Source organism: Acomys russatus, chromosome 16 (genome assembly GCF_903995435.1).
Source record: "Acomys russatus chromosome 16, mAcoRus1.1, whole genome shotgun sequence".
NCBI lineage: Eukaryota > Metazoa > Chordata > Mammalia > Rodentia > Muridae > Acomys > Acomys russatus.
In genome coordinates this window covers 32,285,540-32,302,116 of record NC_067152.1, presented here as the reverse complement: position 1 = coordinate 32,302,116, position 16,577 = coordinate 32,285,540, and the positions used below count along the sequence as shown (strand labels likewise).

The following is a 16,577-nucleotide window of genomic DNA, read 5'->3' as shown; positions in this document are numbered from 1 at the left end:
CACTATATTTAAGTCCTGAATACCAAGCTCAGGCTGTCAGAGCTGGATGACGAGTACCTAATGAACCATTTTACTAGGATTTTTTGTTTTTGTTTTTGAGATAGGGTTCCTCTGTGTTAGCCTTGGCTGTCCTGGACTTGCTTTGTATAGCAGGCTAGCTTTCAACTTACAGTGATCCGCCTGCCTCTGCCTCCTGAATGCTGGGATTAAAGGCACATGTGCACCACCATGCCCAGCTCAAAATACTAGTTTTTAAGGGTAGTTGCTAAACTTAGTGGAGTAAAGCCTAAAGTCCTATCACTAATTTACAATGCCTACTGCAGTAGCTGTGACGGCACAGCTGTTCTGCACGGCACTTTATAAAAGAGAACAGTCAGTGCCATGCCACAATGGGTGCTCCACTCATTACCAGATGCTACAGGTCTTACCACAGGGGCAGGCAACGCCTGTAACAAAGGGCATGCTTATGCTGAAATCCATTTCTTACCTGCAACATCAGTGGCCACCAGGACAGGGATGTCCTTTTTCTTAAAGTCTGAAATGACTTTGTTTCTTTCACTCTGATCCATGTCCCCGTGAAGCAGACCAAGACTGTGACCCTCCTGCTTAAGGTTATTGGCTAGTTCTTCAGCATTGGCTTTTTTAGTAACAAACAGGAGGACACTCCCTGAAGAAGTAAACTCTACCAGACGCCGAGTAAGCCAGTTCCATTTACTAGGTCCAGAATGCAGTATCTCCACAATCTGTGTCACATCTTCATTTGCCTGAGGGGAAATAAAATAAGCAACTGTGACACTGGTGCCACATGGGACTTCAACGATTAGGTATTATATTTTCTAACTGCATGGGAATAGCCCCAGAACATCCATGATATCCTTGGTTCTTCCTTTAGTATGTCAAATACAACTTAAAACTTTCTATTCTTAGCTGGGCGTGGTGGCCGACACCTTTAATCCCAGCACTCTGGACGCAGAGGCAGATGGATCGCTGTGAGTTCAAGGCCAGCCTGGTCTACAAACCAAGTCTAGGACAGCCAAGGCTATACAGAGAAACCCTGTCTCAAAATAACAAAAACAAAACAAAACAAAACAAAACAAAAACCCTTACTATTCTTGCTGGGCATGGTGGTGCATGCCTTTAATCCAAGCACTTGGGAGGCAGAGGCAGGTAGATCTCTTTAATTTCGAAGCCACCCTGTGAAACAGACAAACCCTGTCTTCTCAAAAAACCAAAAACCAAACCAAACCAGCAAAAACCCTTACTATTCTTTCAAAGTACCCTGCTCACCAACTCCCTATGGTATGTTCATATCTAATTTATATGACCCAATAATCTGCAATGGGTTCTTAACATGGACTGGAATGTATGTAATATATTCCATAAATATTTATAGTTATGTGTCCAAAACCCCATTGTCCTAGTTGTTTTTTTGTCAATTTGATACAAGCTAGAGTTATCTGTGAAGAAGAACTTCAATTGAAAAAAATGTCTGTAGGCAATTTGTGGGGTATTTTCTCTTTTTTCTTTCTTTCTTTTTTTGTTTTTCGAGACAGGGTTTCTCTGTGTAGCCAAGTTACACAGAGAAACCCTGTCTCGAAAAACAAAACAAAACAAATCTAAACCATGTTGCTCTATACATAAGGTGTAACATTTTGATTTTTAAATCATTACTGATGAGCCAGGTATGATGGCACATGCCTTTAATTCTAGCACTAGGGAAGCAGAATGCTAATCTACAGAGTGAGCCCAGGACATCCAGGGCTACACAGACGAACCCTGTCTTTTAAAAAAACAAAAACAAAAAAGAACAAAACAAAAATTACTTAAGAATTAAACTCTAGCTGGGTGTCGTGGCACAATTAATCCCAGCACTCGGGAGGCAGAGGCAAGTAGATTGCTGTGAGTTCGAGGCCAGCCTGGTCTACAAAGCGAGTCCAGGACAGCCAAGGCTACACAGAGAAATCTAGTCTTGAAAAGCCAAAAAAGAGATGGCTCAGAGGTTAAGAGCACTGGCTGCTCTTACAGAGGTTCTGAGCTCAATTCCCAGCAACCACATGGTGGCTCACAACCATCTGTATGTAATGTCATCTGGCGCCTTCTTCTGTCATGTATGCATACATGTAGGCAGGATAATGCATACATAAAAATAAATCTTTCTTTTAAAAAAATTTTAAAAAAGAATTAAACTCTAAGCTAGGCACTGTGGCACACACCTCTAATCCCAGCATTTGGGGAGGCAGAGGCAGGTGGATCTCTGTGAGTTTGAGACCAGCCTGGTCTACAAAGCCAGTCCAGGACAGCCAGGGCTACACAAAGAAACCCTGTCTTGAAAAAACAAAAACAAAAACAAAAACCCAACAATAGGGAGCTGGAGAGATGGCTCAGCAGTAAAGAGCACTGTCTGCTCTTCCAGAGGTCCTGAGTTCAATTCCCAGCAACTACATGGTGGCTCACAACCATCTATAATGAGCTCTGGTGCCCTCTTCTGGTGTGCAGGTGTACATGCAAGTAGAACACTGTACATAATAAATAAATAAATCTTAAAAACAAAAACAAAACAAAACAAAAAACCAAACCACCACCACTACCAACAACAACAACAAAACAAAAACAAAAACCAACCAACCAAAAAAGCCCGAAAACCAACCAACCAAAAAGAAATAAACTCTATGTCTTTATGAAAAATAACCCCCAGGACCCACCCCACCTTGTGTGGATTACCTCTCCAATGTCTCCCTGAACCACTCGAATAGGGTCAATCAAGATGTCTCTTGCCAATTTTTCAATTTTTTTCCGAAAAGTTGCACTGAATAAGAGGGCTAAAAGATAAAAGTAAATTCTGATGAAGAAAAAGCATTTTTTACTGAATTCCTTCATTAAGCTTCTATACTTTAACTGATTCACTAAATAAAATTTTGATTTCATTTTTACTTCATTTGCAATCAAGAATTGAGCTGTCAGCTGGACGGTGGTGGTGTACACCTTTAATCCCAGCACTTGGGAGGCAGAGGCAGGAGGATTGCTGTGAGTTCGATGCCAGCCTTGTCTACAAAAGTGAATCCAGGACAGTCAAGGCTACAAAGAGAAATCCTATCTCAAAAAACAAAAACAAACGAACAAACAAAAAATCCGCCCCCCCCCAAAAAAAAAAACCAAAAACAAAAAAAATCAAAACAAAAACAAAAAACAAAAAGAAAGAAAGAAGGAAAGAAAAAAATGAGTTGTCATAATGGTTCAGGAAAAGACTTGGATTTCAAATCAACTGCAGCAAATTATGTAATTTCAGTTTTAACATCAATAAAAAGTGAGCAGCATGCTGGGCCTGGTGGCACGAACCTATAAACCCGGTTGTTGGGAGGATGAGGCAGTAGTGCTGCAAGTTCATGGCTGCCTAACTATAGCGTGAGCTCAAGGACAGCTAGTCAGCTTAGCAAGACTACTTAAAAAATAAGGTGAAAGGGCTGGAGAGATGGCTCAGAGGTTAAGAGCACTGACTGCTCTTCCAGAGGTCCTGAGTTCAATTCCCAGCAACCACATGGTGGCTCACAGCCATCTCTAATGTGATCGGATCATACTGTACACATAATAAATAAATCTTTTTTTTTTAAAGGTGAAACAAGGAGGGTGGGGTAGGGGCTGGAGATACATACACAGCTCAGAGAGGCAGTCAGTACTGCAGACAACAACAAAACACAGATTATAGCTCATGATCTCTGATGTCCTTTCTACCTCAAATAAGTAGTCATTAACTCTACTCTTTACACTTCTCATTAGTACATACATAGTCATTTTTGCTTCCATAACCATGAGTACTTATAAAATTGGTGTTCATTTAGAATACAAAGATAAATTTTATTGTAAAGCTGCTTCATACATACTCTGTCTGTCAGGACGGACGTGACTTGCTATGGATCGAACCTGATACTCTGAAAGAAACAGAACAGTAATCAATACAATACTGTAATGCAGTTAAGACAGGTGTGAAAAGTCACTTTAATAAAATCCACATGAGAAACATTCAAGGATTAAAAAGCCTTGTGCCTTTAATCCCAGCACTTGGGAAGCAGAGGCAGGCAGGTCTCTGTTAGTTTGAGGCCAGCTTGGACTACAAAGCGAATCCAAGACAGCCAAGGCTACACAGAGAAACCCTGTCTCGAAAAACAAAACAAACAAAAAACCAAAACCAGAAAAAAAAAAAAAAGCCTTTGAAACTCCTAGACATCATTCAGTATGAAACGTCAATGTAGCTGGGCCTGGGTAGATAGTGGTTATTTAGAAACTTGCATAGCCAGGTTTAGCCAAGGAGACCAGGAAAGAACCTTGGACGATTTAATATTCACCTCCTCAAGAATATGGACTTTAACCTCAAAGGCCTGTGAGTAAAGATGAAGAACAAAGAAAACACTCCCTTGTTACAATTACTTGCAAGACTAGCATACTTCTCTTCAGAAAGCTGCAATGGTTCATGGCTTGGTCTATCCCTTTGTTTGAAACAACTCTAGGAAGACATGGAAAAAACTAACTTGAGGATAGGGACAGAAGAAACTAATATTCAAGGCATACCAAATCCCATATCAAACATTCGATCAGCTTCATCAAACACAAGGTAAGAGACTCTTTGAAGATTAGTAGCTTTCTTCTTCACGTGATCAATCAGCCGGCCCTGTGAGATTCACAAAATGAATACTAAGTATTAACTAAAGGTATTCACAAAGACATAATACAGTAGCATTCCTGGAGAAAGTGTCAATTCTTTGATCTTGGACAGAAATAGATACTGATCTGACAGCCTTTATGCATTGAACCAGAAAAATAGACAAAGAACTTTTTTTGAGACAAGGTGTTCACAAGTGGCCTGGAGCTCACAGAGATTGACCTGTGCTGGGACTCAAAGCATGCACCACTGTACTCAGTGAGAATAGAATTCTGGAAGCTCAACTGCTTTCTGTATGTTAATTATGGTTTAAATTCTAGAGGCAAGTGGGCTAGAACTGTTTTTGTAATATATTCTTAAAAGATTAAAAAAAATATGGATGCATTTAATGTTTATTTAACATACATCCTCTGGGCAGGTCTAACCATGATCTGAGCATCTCTATGGCTCTTCATGTTCTTGGTAAGCACAGACCCAGCTCTTAGGAGAGCTTAAGTTTAAAACAGGAAGGAACTTTGCAGCTGCTAGTATATGGTCATGGATACTGCCATAGACTGCTGTCTAGTCAACCAATCCTAAGTAAACCCAACCAAAGGCTGGTGACTCATCAGGATATTCCCAACCTAGCTTTACCACACTTTAGAGGGAATTCCCTCAAAAGGAATCATGTTTTCCGTATCAAGAGAGATGGAGAACACAGTTGAACAGAAGAGCATATACTTACTGGGGTACACACAACAATCTCTGCCCCTTCCTGAAGGGCCTTGGCCTGCTCCCACATGCTGCCTCCTCCATATACTGCCACGGATCGAAGATTATATGCTTTCCCAAACCGCTTACACTCTGCGTGGATCTAAAAAGTTGTTAAATAATATCTTAAAAACTATAAGCTAAACAAATACAAAATTAACATTACTCAAAACAGAGTTCTAAACAACACAGTGCTATTATAGAAAATCAAAACCTAGTCGTGCCTAGTGGCACAGGCTTGTGGTTCTACGTACCTGGGAGGTTAAAGCAGGAAGATAGTAAGTTTAAGCCCAGCCTGGGTAATTTGGCAAGATACACTCTCAAAAAACAAAAACTAGAAAAACGCCAACAGAACAGGGCTGAGCATATAGCTCAACACTCGCCTAGCCTTCAAGGGCAAGCCAAGCTGGCCTCCAAGTCTGAGACCCTTCTGTTGAGTGCTGGGACTAAATGTATGCACTACCACACCCGGCTTCATCATAGTAAGGCTATACTCTTGCTTTGAATCACGTATCCTCTTCTTGATCCTGTCTTTCTACTAATAAAATTAAATTCGCTATAGAGGAAACATTATGAACTTATAATACTAACAGTTCCGACAATAACCATAATACTTTGAGAGTTTTTAAAAAATGTTATGGGAGCTAGAGAGATGGCTCAGCAGTTAAGAGCACTGGCTGCTCTTCCAGAAGTCCTGAGTTCAATTCCTAACAACCACATGGTGGCTCACAACCATCTATAATGTGACCTGGTGTTCTCTTTTGGAGAGTAGTTGTACATGCAGATACAACACTATATACATAATAAATAAATCTTTAAAAAGTTGTTATGCTATCCTTGTTATAAATAGTATATAATACTTCTCAAAACTTCCCTGGGAACATAATAATGTGTCAGCCATTGAGCTGTGTATTTAAAATGGGTTAAGATACCCAATTTTTTTTCTGGTTTTATCACATTTAAAACAAAAGTTGGGAGAGGTTGGGGAGATGGCTCAATGGGTTAAGCACTTGCCATGCAAGTGTGAGGAATGACATTCTAACTTCTAGAACCCACAAAACAGCTGGGTGGGAATGGTGCCCTGCCAACAATCCCAGGAGCATCCAGGGGTGGAGATAGAAGCCATGGAACAAACTCTCTAGCCAGACTAGCAATAACAGTCCAGCAAATGTGAAGATGAATCAGGGAAGACACCTGAAAGTCAACCTCAGATTTCCAAGCACGCACCTCCAAGCAACAATAACTAAACCATACACCATTCTACTCAATGTGCCTTGCTAGTCCAGAAGTGGAGAAGGAACCTTTCAAAGCACATACCTGTTGACAAAGCTCCCTAGTAGGACACACGATCACTGCAATTGGTCCATCACCTGGTTCCAATTCCTTCTGATCCATTATATGAATCAACATGGGCCAAATAAAGGCTGCGGTTTTCCCACTGCCTGTTTTCGCAATGCCAATCATGTCTCTGCCACTTAACGCTACAGGCACACCCTAGAGAAGAAGAAAAGGTCCACACTCCAAAATCTCAGCTCTAAGGAGGAGAAAGTAACTACAGATGGCACTCATTTCCAGTGGGACAGAATATCTACGGAGCATTAGCTGAATCCTGACATTCCCATCAACTTGATTTAAAGAAAATAATATACCTTCATGTGGCCCCGTGATCATTTATTTTAAAAAATGAATAATACCTATTTGTATTGATTCTTTGAAAAAAATTATGATAAAAGCTACTAAAATTTTTTGAATGGCAAGGTTGGGGAGATGACACAAGAAGTGGTTAAGACCCCTGATGGCTCTTCCAGAAGACCTGCGCTCAATACTAAGTACCCGTAACTGCAACTCCAGTTCTAGGAGACCCAGCTCTCTCCTCTGGCTTCTACACTCACTGTATGCAAGTGGTAAGTAGATATACATGCAAGCAAATATGCATGCACCCACATGCACAAAAATAATTTTTAAAAATTTAAATTTAATGTTCAACTGAAAAAGAAACAGACCATTCATATACTGAAATTTCTCAATTTTGGGGGGTTAAAGGAATAAATAAATCCGACATTGAATCGGAAACAAAAGCTATTAGTCTCAGAAATAGATGAAAAAAATTCACATTAAATACAAAGGAATTCTAGTCATGGAAAGCACCAAATATATTCATACACAAATATATTTTGTAAGTTTAGGCAATAAAGTATTTTTTTTCATATCACATTTTCAAGGTATTTAGCAGGCATGTAAACACATTTTCCAAGAATTCTCATTTTTCTTCCATTTTTGAAGTTTCAGGGCCTTGCATTTTCCTCCCATTATATTTGACGTACCTGACACTGTATTGGGGTTGGCTGTGTGTACTCAGATTTCCGAATCTGGTGCATAAGTTGTTCATCAAACCCAAAATGAGCAAAACTACTTCCTGGTCTAGGAGGTGCAGCACCAGAGACCTAGAGACAAAGACAGTTCCCAGGAATGGCAGCACTTCCACTTAAACAGCATGTACAGTTCAACACCACCATTAAGGTCAAGCACATTAGGTAGAGAACAGAGAGTGTAAAGTACATAAGCAAAAGCAAAAACCTCAAACCTGACCAGGCTCTCATGAAAAAGACACAATGCTAAGAATTCCCAACATAGTCCAATCACATGATTTTATATGATTAAGCACCTAAAACTATCTTAAAATTAGTTTTCCTATAACAAATAGAAGTGTGTGTGTGTGTGTGTGTGTGTGTCCATCCGTCCCCGTCCATCCGTCCGTCAAAAGGCAGAGATCTAATCCCCTTGAGCTTGATGACTGGTGTTTCTGGGTGTCTGGTTCATTATGTGCAAATATCTGAACTTCAGTCCTCACAATTATACAGCAGGCACCAAGCCAACTATCCAACCTCCTCTTAGTAACTATTTTAAAGAATACATCATATATAACTTGAAGCAAATGCAATTCCAAAACTATTCTAACACTTCCTGTGCTGTTGACATCTATTATTAATCCTACTTCCTGTCTCTGGAGTTTCCTACCTTTTATTGCTAGTCCACCCAGTTCAGTATAAAGTTGACTAAATATGCAAAACAAAAATACAAGGTTGGTGAGAAGACTCAGCAGGTAAAGGCACTTGTCATCAAGCCTGACAACAGGAGTTCTATCCCTAGGAATCACATGGTGAAAGAACCAACTTTTGTAAGGCATTCTCCGAAAGCACTGCCCCCAATATCTAGGCGCGCGTGCGCGCACACACACACACACACACACACACACACAATGTTTTTATTTATTTATTTATTTTGGTTTTTTTTTTTGAGGCAGGGCTTTCTCTGTGTAGCCTTGGCTGTCCTGGACTCACTTTGTAGACCAGGCTGGCCTCAAATTCACAACAGAGATCCTCCTGCCTCTGCCTCCCGAGTGCTGGGATTAAAAGCATGCACCACCACAGCCAGCTCCACACTGTTTTTAAAGGAGGAAAAGTTAAAACCAAAATAACCTACAGGACTAAAACAATCAAACCAAAACACACAAATCCCAGGGCTATAACTATTCTCCCCAAGAAAAAAATCCAGGGTTACTATCTAGATAACATTAATTCTAAAACTGCACAAATGTTAATGTAAGAACACTTGCTTAATGACTCTTACCCGAAGGTTGAGTTTATGCCGCAGGTCTATTAACTGCTGTGGAGTGAGGTTGGTTATCTCCTCATGTTCATTGTAAAAATTTTTTTCAAATGGTGGATAGTCAATCTGCAGGTCCAATTATTCAAAGTTAGTCTAGAATTCAAGAGTCAATCCTGTAAGTTTGATTTTAATGTAAAATAATCGTTTACAAATATTAAAACAAAGGCATTTTTGCTAAAAGATAATGAATTCATTTATTCTTGACACACACTCCTAAAAATCATTTATTTATTGGTTTTTCGAGAAATGGTTTCTCTGTGTAGCCTTAGCTGTCCTGGAGTCACTATGTAGACCAGGCTGGCCTCGAACCCACAGAGAGATCCACCTGCCTCTGCCTCCCAAGTGCTGGGATTAAAGGCATGTGCCACCACGCTCGTCCTAATTCCTACTTTCAAAACAGACACCAACTTACCTCCTAAAGAATCTCAGACTTTAATAACATGCAGCAGAATAATGAATTGCTGCATGCTTAAGGTCTCAGACAACACACTTTTTAAAAGCAATTATTTCACAAATAACATTTAATTATGCTTAGGATTAATTTGTTCATCCAGGTCTAAGCATTTAGAAACATTTTCAGTATTTCCTTTAGAGATACAAGGTCTCTCTGTGTAGCTTTGACTGTCCTGGACTCACTCTGTAGACCAGGCTGGCCTTGAACTCACAGCGATCCGCCTGCCTCCCGAGTGCTGGGATTAAAGAAATCTATTTCTTTTAAAAGATGTATTTATTTATTATGTATACAATGTTCTGCCTGCTATGTGCCTGCAGGCCAGAAGAGGGCACCAGATCTCAATTATAGATGGTTGTGAGTCACCATGTGGTTGCTGGGAGTTGAACTCAGGACTTCTGGAAGAGCAACCAGTGCTCTTAAACCTCTGAGCCTTCTCTCCAGCCCTTTTTTTTTTTTTTTTTTCTTTTTAAAGCATGAAATTAGGACAGGAGAAATGGCTCTGCACGCTGCTCTTGCAGAGGATCCAAGTTCAGTTTCCAGCATTCACATGGGTGGCCCACAACTGCAGCTCCAGAGAGGTCAGACCCCTTCTTCTGGCCTTCTTGGACACTGCACTCATGTAGATACCCTCCCCACCACATATACACATCATTAAAACACAAAACTCTTAAAAAATACTTATTTTTGTTGTATTATGTGTCTGTGGGAGTATATGTCACGTGTGCAGATGCCTGGAGAGGATAGAAAAGTACATCACATTCCTTGGAACTGGGTTTATAAGTGGCTGTGAGCGGCCTGATGTGGGTGTGGGTGCTATGAACCACACTCAGGTCCTCTGAGAGCAACAAGCACTCTTAACTGCTGAGTCACTTCTCCAGTTCCACACATAAAAAATTTAAAGCTAAGAAATTTTTTACATAACATTAAAATGAATGACCAAGCCTATTTTGGTTGATTTGTTTTGATGCTTTTTTGAGAGAACATCTTAATATGTAGCCCAGGCTAGCCATAATAATGCTAGGATTAAAGGCATACACCACATTTGATTTTATGACACGCTGGGGATTAAATAACAGGCTTTGTGCATGGTAGTCAAGCACTCTACCAACCAAATTAAATCTCTAGCCCCAAATTTCCTTTTTATAGTATGAAACTGTTTATGACAGTCTCATTCAGTAAACAAAGCTAAGATGCAACTCTCTGTGCATCCTATGCTGACCTAACTTTTGGTTATTCTCCGCCTCTACCTCCTAAGTGTTGAGACTACAGTAAGTTAGCTTATTGACTATGAATACATCTGATCTAATGACTTAGCAGAAATAAAGATCCCAAACTATGAAATTGTTATCAGTTTGAAACAAAGCAAGAAATCTAGTACCTCTGAATGATCAATGGGAGGAAGAGGATCGATAATTTTTTTGGAAGGTGCAATTGGATTCCCGTCACTGTCATACTCCAGGTTGTCTTCCTCCTCCTCCTGAACCACCCCAGCAGTTGGGTTTTCTGCCATGTATCGAAAGTAAGCTTCCTGCAGGAAAGCACAGAAGCACAATCAGATCTAAATACAATGAAAAACATTTCTACCTTTGTAATCGGTGAACACACAGTGTACTGTAAGATTGTTTAGTTTAAACAAATAGCTACCAAATAAGGAAAGACTTTCACTAGCAATGGTTTCTTTTACAATAGCAATACCCAGAATCAGTGAGCAAGACAATGTTATACAATGATCTGACTTATCTAATAGAAGTCTTCCTGTTTGTGGGAACATTCACCACCCTGCCCAGAGCTGAAGGACACATGCTTTGGCTTTATACCAGCCCACAGTGGGCAGTTGACATCGATTAGAAAGATCACAAACCTGCAAAGGCCTGTGCTTCTCACCATCCCACAACTAAACAACAGAAAAAGGAAGTACTAATGGACAGTTACTAATGTTCCATCTAAAATGTAAAATCACAAAGAACTACTGGAAAGATGCAAAGGACAACAGACCCCACTCCACTGTCACTGGTTTAACATAATAAACTTAAATTTTGGATTAAAAAACAAAAAACAAAAAACTGAATAAAGCTTATTTAATTTTTTTGTAAGTTGACCAAAAATCCCACCTTCAACATAAGGGAAGGCCATAATAAATATAGCACTAACACATCACACAGGTAGAAAAGGAGGAATTCATTCAGTGAAGGCAAGCTCTAGCCTGTCCCCAGTACAGACTTTGTAGAGTAAAAATAAAAAATAGAAATACTGCATAGGAACTCACTTGATCATCTTCCTCTTCAATGTCATCTCGAATACCCCTGGAAAAACAAGCGGAGAAACAAACTTCCCTGCAAATGTTCCACATACCCAGCTCCATACTTAGAGCAGATTAGTGTTGAATTCCGTACAGTATAGGAACTCTCAACACTAAGGATAACAAAGCAGCAATGACCATACTGTACTGTACACAATCCACCGTAATATATGTGTGGCTTAATTCTATGCTTTCCCTCTTTTTTCACAGAGATGGTATGATAACCCTAGAAACATCAAATTACTAACTGATATGAGAAAAGACAAGATGGCGCACGCCTTTGATCCCGGCACTCGGGAGGCAGAGGCAGGTAGATCTGTGAGTTCGAGGCCAGCCTGGTCTACAGAGTGAGTTCCAGGACAGCCAGGACTACTCAGAGAAACCCTGTCTCAAAACAAACAAACAATCAAAAAACTAAAACCTTTCTTTGTGAAGGTAGGTAGCAAATGATCCTAAGTTTTGTCAATATATACAACAAACATAACATAGTCATGTATTACATAATAAAAAGAAAAACCCTCCTGGATTTGGTATACAGTTGAAAGAATATCCCAACTTTATTGTCCCTGTGAGCTTCTAGCTCTAGAATAATTGCTTTCAGCCAAAATCAGCCACCATAAGGATGGAGAGAGAAAGGAAAACTACACTGACTCCTTCATGAGTCTAGAATTAAAACTAGTATTTCACATAGAGAACGGAACTTGCTGTATCTCCTAGGAGTCTACTGTATTAATTATTATTGCTTAATTCCCACGGTCATATTTTTCTAACCAGCTTTTCTACCTAACTTAGAGTCTCTGTTATTCCTAAGGCAACCTGCACACAATACGACCAGCACAGGACAGCTGGGAGAAAGACGCAATACACAGCAAGCACCAAAAGACGGCTGAGTCTCCATCTGGCATAGAATCCTTGGGAGGGGCCTGAGCACGGCTGATTGCTAGGCAGAGAAAGAAAAAGGTCCAAACATGTCTAGCAAAAGGTTTTAGGAGTGTATTCAGCAAAGGAAGATTTCTTTTTCTTTTTTAGTTTTTCGAGACAGGGTTTCTGTGTTATCTTGGCTGTCCTAGACTCACTCTGTAGACCAGGCTGGCTTCCAACTCACAGCAAGTCGCCTGCTTCTGCCTCCCAAGTGCTGGGAATTAAAGGCGTATACTACTACGCCCAGCTGGAAGATTTCTTTCACAGAAAATAAAGCATTCAAGTTCAGGATTTGGTTGCTAAAGAGTAAGATCATTCTTTAGATGAAATTAGGTTGTATTTATTCCTAATCTTTATAATAACTTCTAATAACTGATCACACAGGTATGAGTCTATTTAGTATTATTATGAAACAAAATCTGAAACAAGAACCCAAACTTTAGTAACTATACTTCCTTTACCCTCATTATAATTCATTTCCTATTTCCTGGACAATTATTTATAAGCAAATAGTATTCTACTAAACAGAATGCCCTTTAGTTATTACAAAAGCAGACTTTGCCACCTTCAGACTAGAGAATTACTCAAGATATAGGGATAACACAAGTTATCTTAATATAATTTAATGTTCTTCCCTTTATAAATTTTTGTGAATAATCTTTGCCATACTTCAAGAATTTCTATATAACTTTTGTGAGCGTCAAGAAAACTTACTTTACGTTTTTTCTTTCCTTGTCCTTTTCTTCAAGTCTCTTCATATCTCTAGCTGCCTGATCCTAATGAAATAAAAGGCTACATGAGTCAGATCAATTTAAAACACTGCAAGAACAATTTCATTATCAACAATTTGTACATTGAAACATGTTCCTCACAGCTTTCCTCATGTTTTGACACCTGCATTGCTGTAATGTTTCAGGAAGCTTTGACAAACATTTTTCAAAGACAAATATCCAAATGTCTTTTGTTATACATAGCTTTCACAGTTTTTAACTAATACATATGCCATATATATACATATAAATGCATATACATTTCCTAAATGCTTAATTCACCACTAATAATCTTGGCTAATTTTTTAGAAAAGAAAATAACTTTCTATAGATGTCCTTAAATTTAAGCAAATCAGCCTTTAAGTTTAGCTTGAAATAGGCCTAATTAAAACAACAAAACCAAAATCTACCACTTCCACCAAAAACCAAACAAAAAAAACCCAGAGAAAATCCAAAGGGGTAAAGGTATGTATATTGAGTTCTGGTTATTTTAAAAAGATAGCTCTGAACCGGGCGGTGGTGGCGCACGCCTTTAATCCCAGCACTCAGGAGGCAGAGGCAGGAGGATCTCTGTGAGTTCGAGGCCAGCCTGGTCTACAAAGCGAGTCCAGGACAACAAAGGTTACACAGAGAAACCCTGTCTCAAAACACCAAAAAAAAAAAAAAAAAAAAGGGGGGGGGGGGAGATAGCTCTGATCTTAAGAGCAAGTCTCTCCTCCCCTTTTCTTTCTTCTTCCTGTTTGTTGGGTGGGAGGGACAAAGGCTGTCTGAGGCAAGGTCTTTCTATGCAGCCTAGGCTGCCTCTACCTAGTGATGCTCCTGCTTCAGCCTGTGCAAGTGCTGGGATTATAGGCCATGCCACCATACCTGGCCCCTACAGTGACTCTGCCAGATGCTCCAACATATGGCATTTTTGCTTTTACAAATAGAGTGAGGTGGATAAGAAAGAATAGTGATCAGGATGGGAGGGGCTAGAGATGTTTCTAAACATTTTCTAGTAAGAAGAGCCCAAAAGCCCAGCATAGTGGCACACACCTTTAATATAAACACTTAAGAGTCAAAGGCAGGGGCTGGAGAGATGGCTCAGAGGTTAAGAGCACTGTCTGCTCTTCTAAAGGTTCTGAGTTCAATTCCCAGCAACCACAGGGTGGCTCACAGCCATCTAGCACACACATGCAGGCAGAATACTGTATACATAATAAATAAATCTTTAAAAAAAGAAAGAAAAGAAAAATTACACACAAGTACTTTTCAAGGGACTGAGCTGCTAGAGACAAGGCTAGGGCTATAAACCAAATACAATGTTGTTATATATGAAACAAATCATTTGCAGAACATGATTCTTTGGGGTTTTGTTTTGTTTTTCAAGATAGGGTTTCTCTGTGTACCCTGGGGCTGTCTTGGAACTTACTCTGTAAACTCTGCTGACTTTGAATCCAGAGATCTGCCTGCCTCTACCTCCCGAGTGCTGGAATTAAAGGTCTGTGCCATCACACCTGGCTTATTCTTTTTTAAAAAGATTATTATTATTATCATTATTATTATCATATTTTATGTGTATAACTACTCTGCTTACATGTATACAAATGTACATGCTATGTGTACTGAGGTGGTATTTTTCTGTGCACTGTGCAAAGGTTGTCTTTGTGTCTTTTTACTATTCAAATGCTGATTTCTGTACCGGCAGAGATCTATTTACAGGCCAGACTTTGGCACTATTATTCTTACGGCTGTATCATATTTTATAAACACTCCCCCCAATACCTTCTGATTGGTTTAATAAAGAGCTAAATGGCCAATAGCCAGGCAGGAGAAGAAAGGCAGGCCCTTCAGGGAGAAATAGGAACTCTGGGGAAAAAAATCTCAGGTGGAGGATTCACCAGCCACTAAGAGAAAGAAACAAGTGTCACTAAGAGACTGAAGAGAGAACAAGCCACATGGCAGAACATAAATTAGTATAAATGAATTTAAATTGTAAGAGCTGATTGGGAACAAGCCTAAGCTAAAGGCAAGTTTTCATATTAATAAAAGGTCTTCAGGTTATTATTTAAAAACTGGTGGTCCAAAGAACATCCCATGATATGTGTGCCAGGTACACACAGAGGGTAAATAAGATATCAAATTTCCTGGAACTGGAGTTATAGGCAGTTCAGAGCTGCTATGTAGGTGCTAGAAGTTGAAGCCAGGTTCTCTGGGAGACCAGCTCGTGCTCTTACCCACTAAGCCATCTAGTCCCACATATTAAGCCTATATAAATCTTTCATTAGAATAAGGTCTAAAAAGCTGGGTGTGGTGGCATGTGCCTTTAATCCCAGCACTCAGGAGGCAGAGGCAGGAGGATCGCTTTGAGTTCAGGCCAGCCTGGTCTACAAAGTGAGTTCAGGACAGCCAAGGCTACACAGAGAAACCCTGTCTTGAAAAACCAAAAAGAATATGGTCTAAAAATAAGCCATCAAATTCAAGTCTTAAAAAAGTTCATGCATTGTAGAAATTGGCATTTGACATCAGGACACTAACACTCTTCAAAGTCTGACAACTGATCTCTCTGCACTCAGTTAAATAAATCCCCAGAAGGATGTTAGTGTACTCAAAAGATTTACCTTTCAAAGAACTTAAACTATTTAAAAATATCAAGCAAGAGAATTTGGCCATTCTCAGATAACTCATTCAAAACTGTAAATTAAACCTAAATTTAAGCCTAAAAACAACAAAATCAAGAGAGCTGATTTTTCGTATAATTCAATCACTAAGATTATCAAGAAATAATGGAACTGCAGAGACGGCACAGTGGGTAAAAACACTAGATGTTTTGCTCTTCGAGAGGTCCTGAGTTCAATTCCCAGCAACCACAGATGGCTCACAACCATCTTATGTAATAGGATCCTACGTTCTTCTAGTGTGCAGGCATACATGCAGACAAAGCTTAAATTCAGATACACAAACAGATAAATATTAAAAAGAAAGAAAGAGATTTTGAGAAATACTACCCTGTAGAATATACCTCTATCTCAAGAGCACGAAAACACACTGTGTGTGGCCATCTTAAACACTACAAGCTTT

General features: G+C 39.6%; 1 protein-coding gene across 1 annotated transcript in view; it reads right to left on the bottom strand.

Moving 5' to 3' along the window:
* The window catches only part of Ddx42 (DEAD-box helicase 42), a 37,180-nt gene that overhangs the window by 5,552 nt on the left and 15,051 nt on the right, over window positions 1-16,577 (bottom strand). Inside the window, exons 4-14 of the mRNA XM_051158887.1 lie at window positions 13,462-13,523; window positions 11,794-11,830; window positions 10,906-11,055; window positions 9,035-9,139; window positions 7,729-7,848; window positions 6,722-6,898; window positions 5,379-5,507; window positions 4,564-4,663; window positions 3,879-3,926; window positions 2,722-2,819; window positions 488-764 (exon numbers count right to left, since the gene is read on the bottom strand). Of these exons, the coding sequence (XP_051014844.1) occupies window positions 488-764; window positions 2,722-2,819; window positions 3,879-3,926; window positions 4,564-4,663; window positions 5,379-5,507; window positions 6,722-6,898; window positions 7,729-7,848; window positions 9,035-9,139; window positions 10,906-11,055; window positions 11,794-11,830; window positions 13,462-13,523 (1,303 nt within the window). The remainder of the gene's footprint in view (window positions 1-487; window positions 765-2,721; window positions 2,820-3,878; window positions 3,927-4,563; window positions 4,664-5,378; window positions 5,508-6,721; window positions 6,899-7,728; window positions 7,849-9,034; window positions 9,140-10,905; window positions 11,056-11,793; window positions 11,831-13,461; window positions 13,524-16,577) is intronic.